The 22,482-nt window shown below is 22.1% G+C and overlaps 1 protein-coding gene across 1 annotated transcript in view; it reads right to left on the bottom strand.

Annotated features, from left to right (window-relative positions):
* Positions 1 to 18,227: 18,227 nt before the first annotated feature.
* The window catches only part of LOC129607674 (allatostatin-A receptor), a 96,008-nt gene continuing 91,753 nt past the window's right edge, over positions 18,228 to 22,482 (bottom strand). The window contains exon 7 of the mRNA XM_055518826.1: positions 18,228 to 18,814. Within this exon, the coding sequence (XP_055374801.1) occupies positions 18,710 to 18,814 (105 nt within the window). The 3' untranslated portion in view covers positions 18,228 to 18,709. The remainder of the gene's footprint in view (positions 18,815 to 22,482) is intronic.

Consider the following 22,482-nt stretch of genomic DNA (forward strand, 5'->3'; position numbering starts at 1 on the left):
GGATTTCAAATTTCAACAAAGTTTTTTAATGCTCAATAATAATTATGTCAGGTATTCTTGATTTATTATGTACTCATATACATACATTGTAGGTTTAAGGACCTTAAAAATTTTATGCGTTTTATATTTTAATAACTCATTTCATGGTCTCTTACCCTTAGTTACCCTTTTCATCTATAAAAGAATTACGTATATGAATATTTTTAATATTACATTTTTTTATGTATACATATATGTACATACATACAAATATGGATGAATTCAATTTAATTTTTGTGCCTCGATATTTTTTAACATTTTTAAAAGTACAATACATATTACAGTATGAATGGATTAATATAAAAAACAAAAAGCAGAAGATAGAATTTATTTCAAGGATTCAGAAAGAACTCAGTTTTTTTTTTGTATTTTTTAGCACTTGTGCTCAATACCTGTAATTTAATGGATTTTTTACATTGTCTTCTGCTCTGAATATGTATGTAGATGCGAAAAAATTTTGTGGAAAACTATATTACGTACAATTTCTACACTTATTCAATTAAAGCTTTAAATTTTTTTTATTTAATTTTCATCTTTAACAGCAATATTGTGTATTTTCAACAATATTGTGTATTATAATTTTTTCAGTAAGTAAAATATTAAATTTTTTAATTTAATATTTCTACTAACACACCTAATTATTTATATATATTAAGTTGATATATTTGCATAAATTTACTAAACTACCTACCTAAATCAAATATCACAGTTTTAATTGCTTTAAGAGGAAGATTTATAATATTAATGGGTAATGATAAAGTAAACTGTTCGATTCTTTTTAAAACTTTGAAATTTTTAATTGAATCTGCAAATGTTACAAAAAACAAAATTCCCAAAACTATTTTTTATTCAATTTCAAAGCCAGTAATTATTATAGTTCCTAAAATGACTTTTAATCACATTAATATATTGATCTTTAAATTTTATAATAATTTGCTCATAAGTTTTCCAAAATTAAGTAATTTTTCATATTAATACATACATATTATATAATATAGCTCAGTATGTATGAAAAAATCTAATACAAAGTGGTATGGTCATTGAGTATTTTTGTTGGAAATTGTAATATCACCAACATGAAACCTAAAACTTTTATATTAGTACATTTGTGTATGAATATCAAAGAATTCTTTCCAATTTATTTAATTGTCCTTAAAAAATATAATACATATGTAAATGAACGTATGTCATACGTATGTCTTATGGCTATATTTTCAAAAAAAAAATTACTTTATACACACAATGTTATTAGAAAAATTATGAAAATTTACATATTACATACTTATATACAAGGATATTATTGTGTAAAAAAGTTCATCTTTTCCATAAAGAGATCATCAATTTAATATAGTAAACTTTTATTATAGTTTTTTTTTTGTTCAAGGAAAATTAAATAACCATTTTAAAGGATATAAAATATAAGAAAAACTTTTCTCATATTATTCCAATATAGATAAAAAATCTGGTGATAAAAAAAGGATTTTTAAAACTTCTGTATATGTTTGTATGTAAGTATAATATGTGAGTTTATAATGCATGTGCATATTATATGTATATGGCAATATTTGCAATGGTAATGTTACATCCATAAATATATTTTTGACCCATTTACCACAGCAAGGAAAGTTTTTCAATCACATTTTATCCATTACATCATCATTATTATGAGTAAACCAACAAAAAAAAATGGATACAATAATATTTGGAAAACAAATAAAACTTTTTACTAAATTTACTTTTTTTTTACTATTATTAAATATTATAGATTTGTAATAATCTTTCAATGGAACTACCAATCTATGTACTTCCATACTTACATATGTATGTACACATGTTTGTGTATGATGTTAATCTTGGTTAAACTTTTGAATGAACTAAAATCATTTTTTATTATTGTGCTTTTAATATGATATTTTGCTATTTATTCGAATGCATTATTAATACTTAAGCTCCACGATTAGCCAATTTCTGACTTCACCAAATGAATTTTGAACTTAGTAATCTAATTTTGGAAAAATGATCTAAGTAATTAAGTTGATCAAAAATACAGCCAAAAATTTTACGGCGAAGACATCGAATTAATTTTCAATTCGTTTCCGACCTCGACTTGTACTCTGGTCCTGGCTTCAACTTCGATTGCGACCTTAATTTCAACTCCAACTACGACTCCCATTCAAAGTGCAATTCTGACTCATATACATATGTATGTAGAAATAGGTATTTATGTTGCAAAAATGATATTTTAATTAAAATTTGAAAATGTTCACAACTTTAATGTGGGTTTAATGTTTTTATTCAAGTGTAAATATTTTTGTATTTTTCATATTTATTTAATAATTTTTAAATATTTATTGTAAAATTGACCTTGTGTAATTGCCCTTCTTAATATTTACCCAAATATCAATAATTATTAATTACTTATCTCTATTTACATATACATATGTACATTTTATGTATATGGATATTTACTATACTTGTTTGTAGATATTTACAACGTGCCTCAAAAAATATACGTAATGTATATGTATTTAATTGAACCCATTACTTAAAATAAAATTTATGTAAATTTAAATTGTAATGATGAAATTGTAATGAAAAATATTTTTGCATTATAAAAGTGAAAGAAAATTTTTGATTTCTATTGAATTACCTACCGTTTTATGGTGGGAATTTTTAAGAATATGAAAATTTTTTCTCGAATATTTGATAAATTATATAAAATTTCAATTATTTTTGTCTAGAAAATATCTAGACTCTATTAGCTTAAGCAAATCAGTAGAAAATCCTACGATTTATTGAAATTTTTAATAAATTCAAAAAATATATGTCAACTTTACCAGTGTAAACGCTGTACTTCAAGCTATCGTTTACATTTCCATTATTAATAGTTTTTGTGTTACAAACAAAATCGATGAACGTTTGCACATTAAAATTTCATCAGTTAAAAAGTAAGACTGAACAATTTAAGTTCATAAATGCTGGTTAACTGGACGTTAAGTCGGTTGATATAAACGTGCTCATTGATATCTTGTTATTAAATTCGTTTACATGACGACTCTTACGTTAGTAATTGACATACGTTTCATTTCCCTTTGTTAACAAAATAATTTTGCTTAATTACAGATATTGAAAGTAGAAAATTTTGAGAAAACTTACAACTGCAACAGTAATGTACAAAAAATGTACATACATATATGAAATTGCTATTTCGGAGAACAAGTATTTTTAAAAGTATTGAATCAAAATTGTATTTTACATGACTTCTAAAATTTACGTACTCATCTTTTATAAAAGAGAAAAATGAATTTTGTTTTTCTTTCGGTTTTATTCTCAAATGATTTTATAAAAATATTACAATAATAATTATGAAAGTAAATTTACAAATTTGCAATTTATTTGCTTATTTATTCAATATTTTCATAATATAAATTTTTGAATTAAAATTTCATTGTACCAACGAAAAAAACATTCGACTTTTTTTTTTTACTTTATTCAGACATAACATGTGTGTTCATACTAATGTAAAAATTTGCGGCAATTCTTCGTTTATTTTTTATCATCGTCATGTGTAAAGAATAAGTAGAAAATATCCCGGGTATATGATTTTTGAGAGTAATTCGATAAATGGGCGAGAAGCAAAAATATGCCAAATAAAAAAAGAAAGTAAGAAAAGAAAAAAAATTAAATGGTGAATATACGCGCGTTTCCACTTAAATGATACCATATACATTTAATAAACACTTGTGCAAGTAAATATTCTTTTTTATCCTTAAAACGTGACTTAAGTATAATATTTTCTTAATAATCGTGAAATTTATTGAATATTTCGGAGAAAAAAACTTTTCTTTTATATGTTATATAAAGTTTATAACAAAGTATAAGTAAATTTTATACTTGTTCTTTGTTACTTTATTATATAAAAATTATCTGTTTTGATATTCTCGATTATTTTCAACTACCTTTATAACAGTGTTAACTTTTATATAATAAAATTTATTGTAGTAGTTATAGTTCTTGCAAAATATCTGTAAATTAGTGAAATTATATTGATTTAGGGAGTTAAATCAATAATGTTTTGATATTAAAAAGGAAACTGTAGTAAAAACTGCCTTCTCAATGAACTCCATAAATCAATAACGTATATGTAATTATTTCAAAGAATGTTGTCTCAAGGACTTCCTGGCAAGAATGTGCTCTTCTAAAAGTTTTGATCACAAAATTTCAATTTCGTTACTAAAAGGTTTCAATTTCAAATCTAATGGTTTTCTAATATCTTATTGTGACAATATAATGTAAATTTCTAATAAAAATTACAGTTTACTTTCAATTTGAATTATAAAAGCTGATTCGAATATAAAAAAGTAAAATTTCCAATCTTACGACCATTTTTCACATAGAAAAATAAAGAAATTGTTTAAGGAATTCAAAGCAGTAATCTTCAATTTTATGCCGCACTATATGTAATCAAATAAATTTACTGGAAAAATCAAATAAAGTGTTATGTGCTAGACGTACGCAATAATTGTAATAAAACACTATGTTATCAACTGTGTTACTATACTTTATGTTGTTATACTTGCATGTTATACAATATGTTATACCTCTATACTTTTATTCCAACTCATTTAATAGAATGTGATTGTGAATGAGATTTCCTATTTTTCTACTTTTTATGTGTCATCTTGTGTTTTGCTGATGCTTCTACATAATAAATTATTTTTAAAGGATTTTTAAATTTTGTTTTTTCTGTTTCTACTCTCTATGTTTACATTTTCAAAGGTAGTCGTCATCTATATACAACAATTTATAGGCTTTAATAAATAATTGAACGAATGAGTGTTGAAAATATAAAAAAAGAAAATCGTACAGAAGAACAAATATAAATCATGTAAGTGTGAATAAAAGAAAGCTCTTCTTTTACAATATTTTTTAAGACTGGAAATTTGAAATCAAAATCAGTTTTAGGCGGATTAACTGTAAACAAAAGACTATTCTACAACATCATATCAAATTTTTTATCTCTCTAATCATTTAATCTGACAGTAAAGTAATTGAGGATGAAAAACTTTAAAAAAAAAGTTTAGATTTGTATGGCACATCTAAAACGAATTTTTAAAAGAAGGAAACGTTTGCACTAATACGGAAAGAATTTGAAAAAAAAAAAGTTTGATCATAAAACTATAGGATTCTGGATTAATTTTATGATTTAATATAAATTTTTTTATATTAAATTATATAAATTTTTGGAACAAAGCTGTTAAAATTTAGAGAAATTAATATGGAAGACATGATGATTTCAATTTAATTTTTATAATACAAAGAAAAATAAATCTCAATCTCTTACATTGTTGTAGAAATTTTTTGGCCAGTTCAGCATTGAATAGATGATGATTTCAATTTATTTTTATGGAATGAAGAAGACTAAATCTTAATTTGTAACATTGCTATAGAATTTTTTTTTGGCCGGTTCAGTATTTTGCCAACTTGATATTAAAATGGTAAGTAAAGTTTATGGTCAATAAAATAATGTGCTTTTTATTAAAAGACTATACCCTTTTTGTTTTGACAAAATTTATGGTCAATAAATGGTCATAAATTTCAGGAAATTCTAATCCATTATATACATGTATCACTTATGATAGAAAATGCATGATGAAATCTTTCATCATTATAAAAAGTGAATTGTAGATTTGTAACTTCTGATCGTAATTATTTCAAGATATTTCATTTTTCCATGATAAAATAAAAAGATTTATTCTCTGATTGGAAAAATTTTAAATGCTTTTTACTGCTAGTAATTTTGAAAAATCTTAATTTATTTAACGTAGGTGCATACTTAATTGCATCAAAAAGCAAATATTTTTTAAACACTTACTCAACAAATTCAATAAATTTTAATGACTTTTGGTACCTAGCTATGTAGGTATTAAGTATGTTCTTAAAATGAAAAGTTTTTCTAATTATTAAAAACTTTTTTTTCATTTCTTTATGCAGAAATTTTAATAAATTAAAAAAAAATGTAACTGAACTTGGTAAATTATAGTTTTATAGAAATTAGTATTAAAAATTATTTCAAAAGAACAATTTTAATGATCGCGAATACGAAAATTTTTTGTAATAAAAGTTTTGAAAACTTAAACAATGTTATAAATTATATGAAAATATAAATTGAATAATATTAAAAGGAATTTCAACCTTTAGTAAAATGTTTTTGAAACTGTTCTCTTAAAATTAGAATACTTACAGAATAGTTTTTTGTTATTTCAAAAATATATTCAATGTTTTTTTTGTATAAAACTTTTTAAAATAAAAAGTGCAAGAAATAACCAACGATTTTGGAAATTGGAAAATTCACTTTTTTTTATTTTGGGAAAAGCAATTGTAAAATATTATTACACTCATAAGAATTTAAACTTTGTGAAAGAAAATGGTAATAAAAAGGGTTCCAAATATAAAATTAACAGTTTAATTTTGCTTTTCTGAAAATAATTAAAGGAGGAATGCACTTTTGATTGAGTTAATACAATTGTTTAAAATCAAAATGACGTAAACTGTTCATGGAAAGATATTAGATACAGATACGTACCTTAATTGTATGCGGTAAACTATATTTATTAAATTATTAAGTTATTGAAGCACTTAAATTTTATTATAAGTGGCTTGATTAATTCAATTAAAAATCAATTTATAGTATGTACACATTTTCATGATTTAATTTTTTAAATATTCATGTATGGATGAGTACCCACCCATTTCAAATTCGAAATTTATAATTTGAAGCGCTGTCAAAAATGCTCTTTTGTATCACGGAATCACAGAAGTGCCGTTTTCGCTAACGGAAAATCAACATTAGATAGGTTGTCTAATTACTTAGCAATAAGCACTTATGGAGCGGAATAGAAATAGTTGTTGGAAGATAAATAAAAATGAAGCTCTCTTTCACAATCACGAGATGACCAGATATTATAAAATTGCTTTTGCTTCCACTATGTGCTGCTTTTTTTATTGCCTTTATGAGTCCTTTAAAAAATTTGTCTATATTTGTTTTTTATTTTCATATTTATTTCATTTTGTTCTCTTTTTCTTTCTTATTTTTCCAAAATCTTTAAAGCAATTTTCAAGATTTGTTTTTATCCATTTAAATATATGTGGAATTGGAAAACATAGGAAACTTAAACACATTAATATGTGTTAATAGAATATAAACGAATACAAAGGTTTGATAATGGAATTCTAAGGAAAAATGTAAACCAAAACACAAAAAAAAAGCTACTTAAAATAAATTATTAACTGGAAGTTGTTAAGAGGAAGAACAAGGGAAACGAATACATATGTTGTTTTTCAATACTGTAAAAATGTTTTATAATAAGGAATAGAGACGGAGACAGGAAGAGTAAGTTATGTACATACGCTTAGAAAATATAAAATAAAATGAAAATAAGAGCCATCAGTTTAGTTTAAGCATATGGGACTCTAACAATAAAAATTCTCTTAAATCATTTTTTTCAATGTTATTCATTAAGTTCAGAGTAATCATTTTGATAATATGTTAAAAATTCTTCCTTATGTTTTTAGTAGATACTGTATATGTGATGAGACTAGTATGAGAATACCTTTTTAAGGACTTTATTTGCTCTATTCTTCATGTTTATATTTTTTTGAGCTTTGACTAGTTGAGATAGAAAGTGATTTTTATAAAAATGTAGTAGCTATTATTGAAAATGAGACAAGAATTCTTCTGTGCTTTTTTCTTTTTTATTTTGTATGTTAACGTTAAAATATCTCACTCGTTTCTTATTTTTATCCACTTAGATATGACGAATTGGTATCATTATCCCATAAAATAATGTAATGTTTTCAAATAAGAACATGTATTTTGATAAACAAAACAAATAATATATGTACTATACAGAGTGTTTCACAGCATATTTTCTTCAGTTCATTTTTTATATAATCGCTTTATAATGAATGGAGAATCTATGATTTGCTTTAACATCGATTATATCAGATTAGGTATATATTTAAGAATATTTTACACGAACGCTTTTAAAAATTTGGATTTTTATAAAATTTTCGCTGTGAAGTTTATGAACTTTCCCAGAACTAGTATTTTGTAGCATTATTCCAGATTCCGCAGTGTTTTCTTTTTATTATTTTGATGATTAAAAATTTCAGAGCATATTTCTTTTTTTCATTTTTATTGAATATTCAAGGTTATTTCAACAATAGTAATGATTCTTAAAATTCATAATTCACAAAATTGTAAAGATCTTTTGTAAAGAATCTTCTAAATCACAGGCTGAAATTAAATAGTTATACATACATAAGGGAAATGTTTGAAATGTAGAGTCGAAAACATAGGTTTTGCTTAAATTTATATTTTAAACACCCTATTAAAAAATTTTTCGTTTCATTTTGGTGTAGGGACTGAGTAAACGAATAAATGTGTTGATATCCTTAAGACAATTTAAACAGAATAATAATAATAATAATGAAACACAAAACGAATATATAGTAATAAATTAAGGTTATAGAGGATGAAAATTACAATATATACATTATGTACATAATGTATGTATATTGAGAATTTGGTATGAGAAAGCAAAGTGAAAAAGTTAATCGAATCTGCTTGTGGTAATTTAAAATGCCTACTACATTATAGGCATATATAAAAAAAAATAAAATAAAGAATGTAACAACATAATTTAAACGCTAGAAATTAAAATGAAAATAAAAATAAAAGAAAGAAAGGATGTGATTAATGTGTAAAAAAGGATGAATGCGTAAAAATTTTTTTGGTAACAAGTGAAAATAAAAAGGAAGTTTTTTTTTGTTTTAAAAACCGATGAAAATGATGGCAAGCACGTGCGTATGCTTTTCTTTCCTTCTGAAAAAGTTGGTGAATATATGTATATGTATATATATATATCTACACTTAAGATAATTACCACATTTTTAAATGGCACATAAAAAATTCTTTAACACATAAAAGTAAAACAAAAATTCAAAAGTCTAGCCGAATTAAGAAAAAAATAAATATGTTAAAATTCTTACAAGTAATGAGGATGATGATTTGAAATTATTGGAAAAAAAAATATCAAAAGCAATTTAAGCGAGCAAGAATACATTTACTAGAAACAAATGATACGAAAGGAAAAATTAATACCAAGAAAGTACGTACATATAAAGAATGAATAAAAAAGTTGTCAAGGTGAAAAATTAAATTGGTTTATTTAAAATCAAATTTGATCGTATAAGTACAACATATGCTGCCAGTGTAGATAATATAAAGTGATTGAAACAATTTTAATTTTAAATATACTATATACTTTTTAAAAAATTGCCAATAAATTATAATTTAGAACCACATTATATTATGTGAAACGAAATATTCTCATATACATGAGTATAAGAAAGATTTTTAGGTGTTAAGACGCATGTTGTAAAGAAAATAATTCTAATAATTTCATTTTTATTATACTTTAATGTTTGGAAGTTGAATAAAGCAATCAATTTTTGGGTGAAGAAAAATTAGGAATGAACATTGGCATGTGAACAGTCAGCAACAAAATTCGAGTTAAATTGTATTTTAATTTTATTCTATTGAAATTTATGAAAGCGTACCCCAGTGTTTACAGAATTGATTCCATTAAGTTCTTCCAGTAATAAAATATGAATTTGATATCAGTTTGTAAATTTTGATTTATGACTGATTCTAATACAAAAATTTATGTGCAATTGAAGGTAAAATTTTAAATATTCATGATTTTTATTTAATTTTTAAGTTTTTAGTTTGCAAAACAATTTCAATAATGCTTGTCTTTAAAAATTATTTTTAGTGACGTAAGATGTTAGGCAGAAACATAACAATTTAAGAAATTTTTTAATAAATTATATGAAATTTTATTCCAGTGTTATTGTAAGGTGTGACAAACGAATCATAAAATTACCGAAAATCACGGTTTACTAAAAGCAACAGTTTGTTTTGTAACAAGTGTTGCTTTTAGAATTTTGAAAATATTTCCCTTTTTAACACCTTTCTTAATTTTTTTTTTAATTATCCTTTTACAAAAACTTATAAGGTATGGCGGAACACTTTAAAAGTAATTAACTATTTTTTTTTTTTTCTTTTTTACTTAATTATTATTATTTTTGACTGACATATTACACGCTATAATCATTTATAATAATGTATTGTACGTTATTTAAGTGGTTATTATTATTTGTGGTCAAAGGAATCTATCAAAAGGAAATTAATGGAAAAATTTTAATGTAATTATGATGAAATGCTTGTTATGTATACACGCCTACAATATTTCTGAATTTTTGGAAAAATTTATGTTATTAAATTATGTATAAACCTTTTAAAAATTAATATGATGTTTGCCTGAGAACATGTAATTAATTTTTTTTTTATATTTATATGAAAAAATTTTTATTTCTTTTATGATTTGTTATCATAAGAATAAAAATATAAAAATTATAGATGCCTATGATGTAAAAGATTGAGGCTTTTTAAGTGATTGTTTTTTAAGAATTTCAATAAAGTAAGTGTGGAGCTTCCTAATATTATAGAAAAGCATTATATTTTAAGGTAAATTTTTTAAAATTCAGCATTTTCTGGCTGAAACATAAGAGAATGAAGATTTTTGAGCGAATTTTCGAAAATTTCAATTAAAATAATATAAAGCAGTACTACACCCTTAATATGAAAAATAATTATATTTTTTTATTAAATAAATATTAAATAAATTGGAGGACTCTTAAATATTATAGTTTAAAGTGAAAAAGAGAATTATTTTCAAATTAAATAACTCATAAGCATATATTGGCACATATTTTAAGATAAATTTCTCCTAATTATTTTTCAATTCCTTTTTTCCAATTTACAATTATTTTCTACTTTAAAAGGTTTAAAATTCCTTTCAAACTTAAAATATTTAAGATTGCTATTAATTTCCAATTTAAAAAATATTTATACTTCTTCAAAGAAATTCAAGTATGTATTCTTAAGTTAAAAAAAAAAGTCTTTTAAGTTTTTTAAAGGGGCACTTAATTTAGTTACATTGGCCTCACAAGAATTTAATGTTATATAATTTACTACAAATTTTAATAAGAAAAGAAACATATTAAAATTCTACATTATTATCCTTTTATTTTTAATAAATCATTATAGGAAAAGGAATATATCCTTTTTTTTTTTGTATTTGTGCTTCTCAATTATTTACTGCATATATTTTTAGAGAACTGTTTATATATAAAATATAAGGGTTCAATATTTTTTTGATATACAAAATTGTTGGTTTTAAATTATAAAATGTAGGAAAATAAGCAGGAACATTAAAGAAAAACGAGAAAAAAAAAAATACTCAACCTTGAAAAAAAGATCAAAAATTTAAGTAACATGGTAACATTAAATGGGTGGTTGACGTAAAAAAACAAATGAGTTAGCAACAAATAGAAAATTTAAAATTTATAAAAAATACCAAAAAAATTTAAAAATTCGCATAAAATTTGTTTAAAACACGTATGTTTGTATGAATTGTAAAAAAAGTACATTTTACAATTTTTTGATCAAAAGTCTATTCCCTTTATTATTGCTTCTGTTTTGCTACTCCTATTGGAGAAAAAAAAAACAACAAACCATCATGTTTTTCGATTACAATGGTTTTTTCCTCTTGTTTGTTTGTTTTTCTTAAAATTTAATCCTACTTGTATATACATACATATAAAGAGCCAGTATGAATAACCTTTAAACGAATTCATCATGATAATATAAAATTAATAATAAAATTCAGAGGTGAAAAAATCACATTTCCAAAAAATTTTAATTAGAAATGTGAAAAGCAAAATTTCACATACATAGGTACTGAAATAAAAATACTGAAACCAAATGATAATGGTAACTTTAATATTAATTGTTTAATTTGTTAATATATTTAAGTAGAGCTTAATATGTATTTATGGTTTAGTCGTAGCTACGCCTCTTGATAAGAATAATTTCATGTAATTTTGACATTAATACTTTATTAAATAAATGATGTAATAAAAAGAAATATTCCATTTAATTAAATATTATAAAATTTTGCTTTGGTATGATTACAAATACAGTGGCAATCGTATAATTTTTGACAACTTTCGGATTTATAGATTTTTTGACAGTCAGAAATGACAAAATAATTTCATGTTGATCGACATGACAATATAATCTGGTATGGTATAAAGTAAGGTAATTATTCAGTGATTTTTTTGTTTCAGTGCCCTTTCTGAATTTTTTACAAAAAAAAAAACAAGAAAGGTCTTTGTAAATAAAGAAAAAGAATGAAAAGAAAAGAAAAAAAAACGGTTACTAGGTTATGTATACCAATGTCAAAGTAACATTTTTGCTGAATTTTCACTCAATTTCAAACAGAATAATGCTAATAACAGCAAAACATAGTAGCGACGGAAACAACACAATAAAATAGAACATAAAAAAGGATGTAAAGGTAGGAATTGTGTCAGGTTTTTTTTTTCATGTTTTGCTATTCTGTTTTTTTTTGTTTCTATATTTTTATTTGTATTGTTTTATTTGGTTCTTTTATTTTTTCTTTCGTGTTTGGCTGTATACCTTTGGTCTCCTTAATATCCTTTGTTTTAAATTTTGTTTTTTTTTTTTTCCTTATCTTAAAAGATCCCTTAATTTACGGAATGAATATTTTTTTTTGCAGCTCTAATATTTAAAATATGTATTTATAAATTATTTTATTTTGTGTTTTTTTTTTAGATTTTTATATGGGAGATGAGAATTTAAAGCTTATATAATAAAATTTTAAAGATGATAAGTTTTATTTTTCTGGTATGTACATTGGAAAGCAGACTTACACAACAAAAAGCACGTTCAACAAAAGAGGTTTAACACAACAAAAAATACTAACATAAACTAACTCTTATAAAAAGCATTTATGTACATAATATTATTTATAATATATATGATTAAAAAGGAAAGAACAAGAATTTTTCAAATTAATTTGGCTGAATGATAGTTGATTACAAGAAAATTTTGATCAGCATAAATGTAGTATTTAAGTTTTCATTATTTTAGTTGGAAATGGGTCTATAATTGGTGCAGAAATGTTTTCCTATAGTGGTAAGCTTATATCGTTTCTACAATATTTTGAATTAATTAATTTAACGACTATTTTCGCATTTTATTTAGTGCAAGTGTAGCTCGGATCAATGCATTTTTATCAGAAACATACGCATGAAATATTCTCGACCTATTGATGTTCATATAATTGAAATTAATTGAAGCCTCAGTTCTCAAGTGCAAGCTGTTTTCAAAAATTGTATTTATTTCTTTTTTGTTGAGACGTAGCTAAGAACTTTATTTTATCTACCTCTTTCTTTAAAATTTTGTTATAATTATAAGATCTTCTTTTCCTTGTTTGCGAGAAATTTTGCTTTTTCTTTTCAGTCTTTCTTAAGAGGCTTTCTATTTTGTTTTAAGCTAAATTTCACTTTATAGAATGAGAACCCATTGAAAGAAAAAGATTCTAACAAAAGATTTAAATTTATTTATTTTTTTATTAATTTCATTTTTTTTTTAGGGTAACTAATGGAAATGCTATGATGATAAGCTGATTTAAAAAGTAAAACAGCAAAAACCAAATGAAAATTTAAAATGAATTTTATGTTATTTAATAATTCATAAATAAATGTATTTTTTAATATATGGCGATATAAAGATAAAATCGGTTTATATATAAAAAATAATAAAAATTTAACAAAAAATTATCTGATCAAAGTAAAATAATAAATTCCTTTTTATATTTATAAGTTAAAATTGAATAATTTTTAATACGAATTATATAATATAAAAGATGATTAAGGACCACATTTTAAAAAATATATATATATGAAGTATTATTGGTTTTGTAAGATTTAACTAAAAAATTATGAAAAAGCGATGCATTTAATTATATTAAAAATTTTTTAATATTAAAAAAGTTAAAATTTAAATTGTTCTTAACTATTTTTAGTATAAATATTTTTGAAGGCATAAGTAAAGCCATCTAATGGAAATAACAAAAATATTGATTTTATATTAACACCCTCTATTAGATTTTTTTTAAAACTATAATATTATACATTTTCAAAATCTTCACAAAGATGAAAATTTATCAAATATTTTATTCAAATATTCCTAAATTAAATTAAAATTATAATAAATTTGAGAAAAAAAAATTAAGATGTAAATTATTATACTTTTAATATTTTTACCAGCAAAAAGCTCTTCAAAATTGTTTTCTTTCACGGAAATTAGTCGGGGGAAAAAAGAAAAATCTATTGTAATAAATTTTTTAAATCATTTCTGTTATAAAAACAAATAAAATTTATTGCATTTTGACAGTTCAATTATAAAAAATAAAATTATAATATTTATGATACCATTACTCTTATATTTTTTTTTTATATTTGGGAGGAAATTATAAATTTTGCATGAAAATAATTTTTATGAAAAATTAATAATGGTGTAAAAGAATTATTAAATAATTTTTTTTATTAGAAAATTCAATTCATTTTAATTTGAATTTATTAGTGGGTGTTTTATTTTTTTTTTTAATTTATACTATTTTTCTTTCCCATTTCTCATTTATGTTAAAAAAAAATAAATGAATTGAAATGAAACTTGATTCTAAAATTTATAATACTTGTTAAATAATAATTTAGAATCTATTTCAATATTTTAGGGGAATGAAAGCATAAAAATTTCCAAAAAAAAAATACAATATTTTTAACAATAAAAAATTTACATTTAAATTATAATAAAATATTAAGATTCCATACCATATGCAATCATGATCATCTTAAATTAAAAAAATATTTTGTATAATATCAGGATTATGTGGTTAAATATAAACAATAATATAAAATTGAAAAAGAAAATTAGAAGTTTTTGTAAAAATAAAAGGGGTCTATTATTAAATATTTTAATTTTTACATATCTATAGCTCTTGTGTAAATTGTTTATAAGTTTTAGACAATATAAGAATAGGATCATTTTTGTAAAATATTAAAATTTGCATTATTATTTTAAAATTTATTTGTAATTTTACACAAGAGAATCGAGAATTTTTAATTATTTAGACATAATTCTAATTTAATCTTAAATAAAACTTTAATATTTCAATGAATCGTATAGAGTATAGACAAATAAATTTTCTTTAAAATAAAATTGATGCTATAATTATAAACTTTTATCATTAATTTAATTAAGAAAAGAAATTTTTTTTTATTTTTTTATCATAATATTGCAATTAAATATATTTATATATTTGTTAAAAATGCATCGATATATTATACAAGGTATACAACATATGATTAATATCACAATAAATATAAAATTATCAATGTAAATTTAATATAGTTTAATATTTAATTATTTCATGTAATTGCAATATTTCAGAAAATTTTTCATTTACAATGATTTTATAAAATATTTGCAAATATATTTTGTTTGAATTAAATTAATTACACCCACTACGAAATTAAAAACCTATGATTTACAATTTCAAATAAACACACTGAGTATACTTTACAATACACACTTTAATGAAATTTCTTAAATATTTTTCGCACAAAATGGTAAAATTAAAATAATATTACAAAATTCTATATGTATATTGTTTCAAAAAGATTCATTATTAGCTATGTGTCTCTTATTTAAGGTAAAACTTGTTTATTTAATCATATATAATCATATATATTTATGTAAACATTCAATTTATGTTATAATATACATTGTACATATACGTAAGGTTTCTTTATGTAAAAAAAAAAAGTTCAATTTCACAGAGTCTTAATATTCTCTAGAGTAACTTGTCGCAAAAATGAAACAAAATTAATAAAACAAAATATATATAAAGCGTTGCTTTTGCTTTTGCTTTCAATTTGTTTTGTTTTCTTTAAAAAATTTCTTAAGGATCAAAAAAAGGATTTCCAAATCAGGTTATGTACATTAAGGTTCATGTATTTTGTGTAGCTTAGAAAGAAAATCCTAATGCAATGTAATTTAGAGAAATTTTTGCGTAAAGTATAAAATAATTTGCGTTTATATAAAAAAAAATTTTAATGTGTTGTTAATATTTTTGTACTCCTGAAATCAAAACGTAGGTACATATAAATATATGATATGTAAATTGTTTAATGTTACCACTCGTGGGGAAATAAAAGTGTAAACCGCTAAATTATTAATATTAATATATACAATGTGTATATAAGAAATATAAAAAAAAAAACAAATCTTTTGAGAACAATTTCAAAGTATTTTGGGGAATAAAAAATTCTTTTAAAATTTTTACAAAGATATGTTTGTACCTTAAGAATTGAGAGTTGATCATTTTTGAATTCCAGATTTCTGGTCAATGAATTAAAGACACAAATCTTATTAAAGATATAAATATATACATATGTTAGCTGTTTAAAATTAATGTTCTTAGTTTGCAAAATCTGAAATAAATAAATTAACAATTAAATCCGTTTAAGCTTAGCAATCTTTTAAAAATTGATTGCCCACTCTTGATACTGATTCTTGAAAATCATTAGATAATTGGTTATTCAAAAAGATTTTCACAAAACTAAAAAAAAAATTGAATCCTGTATGGAAATAATTTCCATAATGCCCCGATGTCTGGCTTATTTTTTTTATTTTGGCGCCTGAAAATACCTCAAACTTAATTTTTAATATTACATTTTTTTTCTTGTTTATTTTCTAAAACTTGGTTTTTGCATGTAGATCTTACACGTGTATTTTACTTATAAACACATACATACATATGCTTCTTTAATAGATTTATATGGATTTTATAAGGTATATAAGGTATAATCGGGTTAAAATTTATAATAAGATTAAGTTTTCAATTTCAAACCATTATATGGTACATATAATGATAATGATGACGATGGCGCGATGAGTATGATGACGAAGACAACGGCAACGGCAACGGTGGTATTATAACGGTAAAAAAAATTCTTGAGATTTTCAGATTTTTTATTTAAATTTTAATCGTTTTTGTAATAAAAAAAATATTTGAAAAAAAGCAAAATTATATACATATGCATGTATGTGTACATGGAGACGAGGAAAATTAAATAAAAGATTAAAAAAAGTTTTATTGTTCGGATTTCTTTATATGTCATATATGTATGTATGCATGTGTATAAATTATATGTTTAAAGTCAAAATTCTTCTGCAAATTAAGTTTTATGTCAAATAAACGTTTTCACATTTGAGTTCATATTATTAGCATATTATCATAATATATATATACATGTATATGTATTGTACATATATTTTAGAAAATTTCTCATATTAATGTAAATATTTTTAGTTTTTTTTTCTTTTTCGTTCTTTTTAAATCACAATGAATTAATTTTCTTTTGTAATTTTAGTTAAATTTAATTTTTTTCAAATTAAATTGTCAAACTTATTTTTATTGATTTAAATGGTGCCAAAATTCTATTTCCCTCAAATAAATATTTTTAAAATATCTCGTAAACAAGAAGAGTTTTTTTTGGAGTATTTGAATTGAAAAGAATTTAGAAATTTAAATATGTTTAGATTAGCTTTTATTAAAAAATTTTTTGCTATTATTGCAAAATTTATTATTCATTACCCAATTTTAAACCCGTTTTCGGCATTATTGTGTATTATCAGACTTAAGAGCTGATAACTCTCTGACTGTTTTGCCTTACTACCGCAAAATTTCGTTTTGAGAATATTTATTTTCAGTATTACGTTTATAATATAAAAAATATTTTTGTTTTAAAAATGTATTCAACTTACCTTTGATTTTATTATAAGTAGTAATGAGTTGTTTTTACGTCATTTACTTTCATATAGATTCTAAGTGTAAATATGGTAAAACATAAAAATAATCCTTTAAAATAAAATGAAATTTCTTTATCCTAGATTATACAAATTTCCTTATCCATGTATTAAAAATATTCGGTGAATTTGTTTTTTAAATCTAATATTTTTTTTTAAATTTTTACTATTAAATTTTATTTTAAATTAAAATTTTCTTATTATTACACTATTTTCTCAAAATTAATTTTGTAATTTAGTTGTAATTTTATTTTTAAAATTATTTTACAGTATAAACTAATGGTCCATATTGTTTTGTTTTCTTTTTTTCATTTCTGTCTTTAATTTAAATTTAATTAATTTTAATACAATTATATTATATAATTAGTCTTTATTTACATTCATTATTATTTATATATTATTTTATATAATTTTGTTATTTTTTACATTTTAATTTTATTTATATATAGGATTTCTTTCTGTTTTTTTTATATTAAAAAATATTATTGTTAATTTAATTTACTTAAAATATGTTAGTATTTTGTTCATAAATTTATATTTCTTTAGCTTTCCTATTACAAAATTTTAGTCAAACTTTTTATTTAATAAATTTTTTATTTTAATTTTTTAAATTTAAATTTTATTTAAATTATTTTAATTTTTGTTTTATAATGATATTAAAAATTATATACGAAACATATGAAATTTTTTTATTGATTGATTTATAATTTTAAGAATTATGTTAATTTTGTAAATTAATTTGTAATTTCAGAGGTCATCTATTCTTATTGTTGTGGAATGTTTTGTACAATTAACCGAAGATTATAGAATATCAATATTTGATGTACCATTACCAGTTGTGCGTGTTGTTTTTGTTAATTGATGATTTCTTAAATCCATTGGTGGTGGTCTACCGCACCAAACAACCTTAAAAGAAATAATAAAATTATATAATAAATAAAATATTTTTGATTTTTTAATAAATAATTTATAAATTAAATCATAAGTTCGGAAAAAATGATATCCAAAGAAATTATATGAACAAATGTAATATAGCAATCAGATTTATTTTCAATATTTCAAAATTCAGAATTGAAAAATATTTTCCTCCCAAAGAAGTGTGACCTTCTGTGATGAGAAGTACAACTTTTTTTCAGATGATTTTGGTGGTCTACCATATTTGATAATGATTCTTCTTCGTTTTCTATAAACATGAATAGCATATCTTTCTTGATAGTTAACTTTATTTCAGGATACAATTTCTCAACTCAACATTGGCCTCTCCTATGCCTTAAATTGATGATCTTGATTTGATTTTATTTCTAATCGGTATCCAAATGATAATTTGGAATACCGATTAGAATTCACAATGAAAATTTTATTACAATATAGTTCTATTCTTATTGTAAATTTGAAAATAAATTTTTAAAAAAATTAAGCATAGGTATCTCAATTTCTTATATAATAGCATTTTTCAATTTTCTTATCCGGTATATAAAATCCTTGTGCATGCTTTAGAAAGTGCTTAATATTAAAAAAAAATATCTTAATAAGTAAAAATAATAAAAGAATAAGAAAGCTGGAAGAAACGAAAATACAATGAAAATTTTCCTCTTAAAACATTTTAAGATTTTTTTTTTTGTACCTTTAGTTTTTTTCTTTAAAGTATTCTGTATGAAATTAACAGTAATCTAATGGTAAATTGCTTCCGAATATTAAAAATTTTTTTATTTCTTTATTGTTATTTTAAATAAGTAGGTGTGTTTGTGAATTTTATCTTGACATAAAGTCATACAATAGCTCTATGACACTTTTTTTTTTGAAAAAATTTTTTACACAGCAAATGAGTCTTTTTTTTCACCTAAAAATAATTCTATTGTTTCAAAAGTATAGAAAACAAAAATAATTTTTTTTAAAAATGTTGCAAGAAGACATCCTTGGAAATGAAAATATATTTTTGTTATATCTTAAGTAATTATAAAGAAATATATGTATGTATATTTATTTATATATGTATATACAAACATAATTGGTAGTATTATAATACGATACCGTTTGTTGAATTAAGATAGCTTAAAAATAAACTCCATTGTTTTATTTAAAGGATTCTCTAACTGAACAATGATTGTGTTGTCGTGTATTCTTTTATAGAATTTTATTGTTTTCACTATCCATTCACTATCTATTCTACAATAATTACCTATGTGGAAAACAAAAAAATCCAAAACCAAAATGAAAAAGAAATGAAGGGTTGGAAGACTATTTTTCAAAATTTTTTTTATAGAAAGTTTTTAATATAGGAGCGATTCTATTAACAGGTTCGTTTAAGTTGGATTCATTGGGTCGTCACTATTATGTAGAGATAAAAAAGGTTCACTAAAATCTAGTTGCAGCTGCAGCTGCAATGAAATTTAATAATTAAAATAATATTGCTTTGCGAATCTGAAAAAGATTCTGAAATATTTAATGAATTTAGAGCTTGATTACATTGACACAATTTTAATTTACTACATGGACTTAGAAAAATGTTTTTATTCTTTAATCTCTTTTTTATATCTTCATGGAAACACTTATACAAATTGTCATTTGTCATTGAATGCGAGATTAGTTAGTGGTGTTAAGGTGAATGTCAAATATTAATTCAATTAATTTTTTAAAACCAATTAGAATATTTATGTTCAAGAGCGGAAATTTAAAAAAAATCTTAAAATTTAAATAAGGAAGTAGTGTTTTTTGTACAATATAAATTGATTAAGTGAATTTGGAACCAAAAAAATTAAAATAAAGTTGTTATTTTGTCGTCGTTCTAAGACCTTTCAGACTCAACTGACGACAATTGGGCTAGTTTTCAGTTAATGTTGATTGCCAGGCTCCCTTTGGTAAGTAAACTGGGGTGAGATGAAAAAATTCGATTGATTTTCATTTTTGTCTTGCTTAAAAATTTCAAATTTATTAACAATTGAAGAGTTTGTATGTTCTAACACTTTATTAACAATTGAAGAGTTTGTAATGTATAAAATTTGTATTTGTTTATTTTAAGTGATGAGGCTCAATAGTTCATGCATGATGAAGATCTTGCGCTACCTTGTTTATTGGGACGCTGAATGAAGCTACATAACAAATTTGTAATTATAATGAATTTTTCTAAATAAGTATACTTGTAAAAAAATAAATTTATTTTAGGTGGATAAATCCAACAGCTGTACCCTTGTAGATTTTGATGTATGATGATACTCGTGCGTTAATTATTTTCTGTTAAGTTTTTGAAATTTGTGTTATGTTGTTTGTTGTAGATATATAAATTGAGTTATATTTGATGCAAACAGCACCAATTCAATTATTACATTTCATGCACAAATTCAAAATTTTGCTTATACATATGATATAAATAGTATATGCGGGTATTTTGAATAATAATTTAGTATAATGGAACTTATATATTTGCAAATGAAATGAAAAATACTTATACCAAATAACTTTTCAAAAATATGCATTTTAAATAAATAATTGAAAATATATGAGTACATATTTCAATTATTATACATATAATAATATAAGATCAAAAAAATAATATAAAATCAGATTATCCGTTTCAAGTATGTTATTACAGTTTTATGTACTTGTTGATTATTTTGGTATAACATATTTCAAAAAGCAAAATATTATTATATGACATTTGTTATAATATTATAAAATCCTTAAATTAAACTGAACAAGTTTTAGATTCTTATATACATACATATGTATATTTAGTAAGATAAGCAAAAATTATACTTAAGTATAAAATAAAGTTTAAGAGCATAATTTTAATATGATAATAAAATTTATATTGTGATTTATTATACAATTGTAGTAAAATAATGTAGGTGTATGTTAAGTGCATTAGATGAAAAATCTTTTATATTTTATTATACATGTACTTTATGTGCATACACTTGTATACGTTGTATTTAAGGAGTTAGGATTTTTATTTAGGTTAAGTGAATAATGTAGTTTAATATATATATATATATATAATATAATAGAAGGTTTAATATGAATAGGTATTTGAGTTTGGTTAATTTCCAAAATTATAGTGATCACTTAAGGGGTTTAATACTCTATTGCAAGTGGTATTTAGTCAGAGTTTATCATTATTTTATTATGTAAAATTTGTTTAGTATTACCTACTCACTCTTAATAGTAATGTTGCGTTAGTAGTGTTCTTCGTTTTTTTTAAATTTAAAATATCAGAATTATTTAACAAGATTATTTTATGTCAAGGATTCATTGCGTAACTAGTTTATGTAAAAATTTATTTTAATTTAAAAATTCATTTGCATTTCAACATGAGATCACTTACAAGTGAAATTTTCATTTAATTTTTTTTTTTCTATATGGATTCAGTGAATAATTTAAAGACGCCAATGCACGATTATTTTTTTGCATAATTAAAATATCAATCATATTCCATGTCAAAAAAAAAAACTAAAATAAACGAAATATTTTAGTTGAGAAAATTTTATTCTTTCATATACAGAATGAAATTTGGTTTTTTTATCAAAAATTAATGTTTTAGAAAATTAAAAAGTTTAAATTTAAAAAAAATATATATA

Source organism: Condylostylus longicornis, unplaced genomic scaffold (assembly GCF_029603195.1).
Source record: "Condylostylus longicornis isolate FDR11 unplaced genomic scaffold, ASM2960319v2 ptg000028l, whole genome shotgun sequence".
NCBI lineage: Eukaryota > Metazoa > Arthropoda > Insecta > Diptera > Dolichopodidae > Condylostylus > Condylostylus longicornis.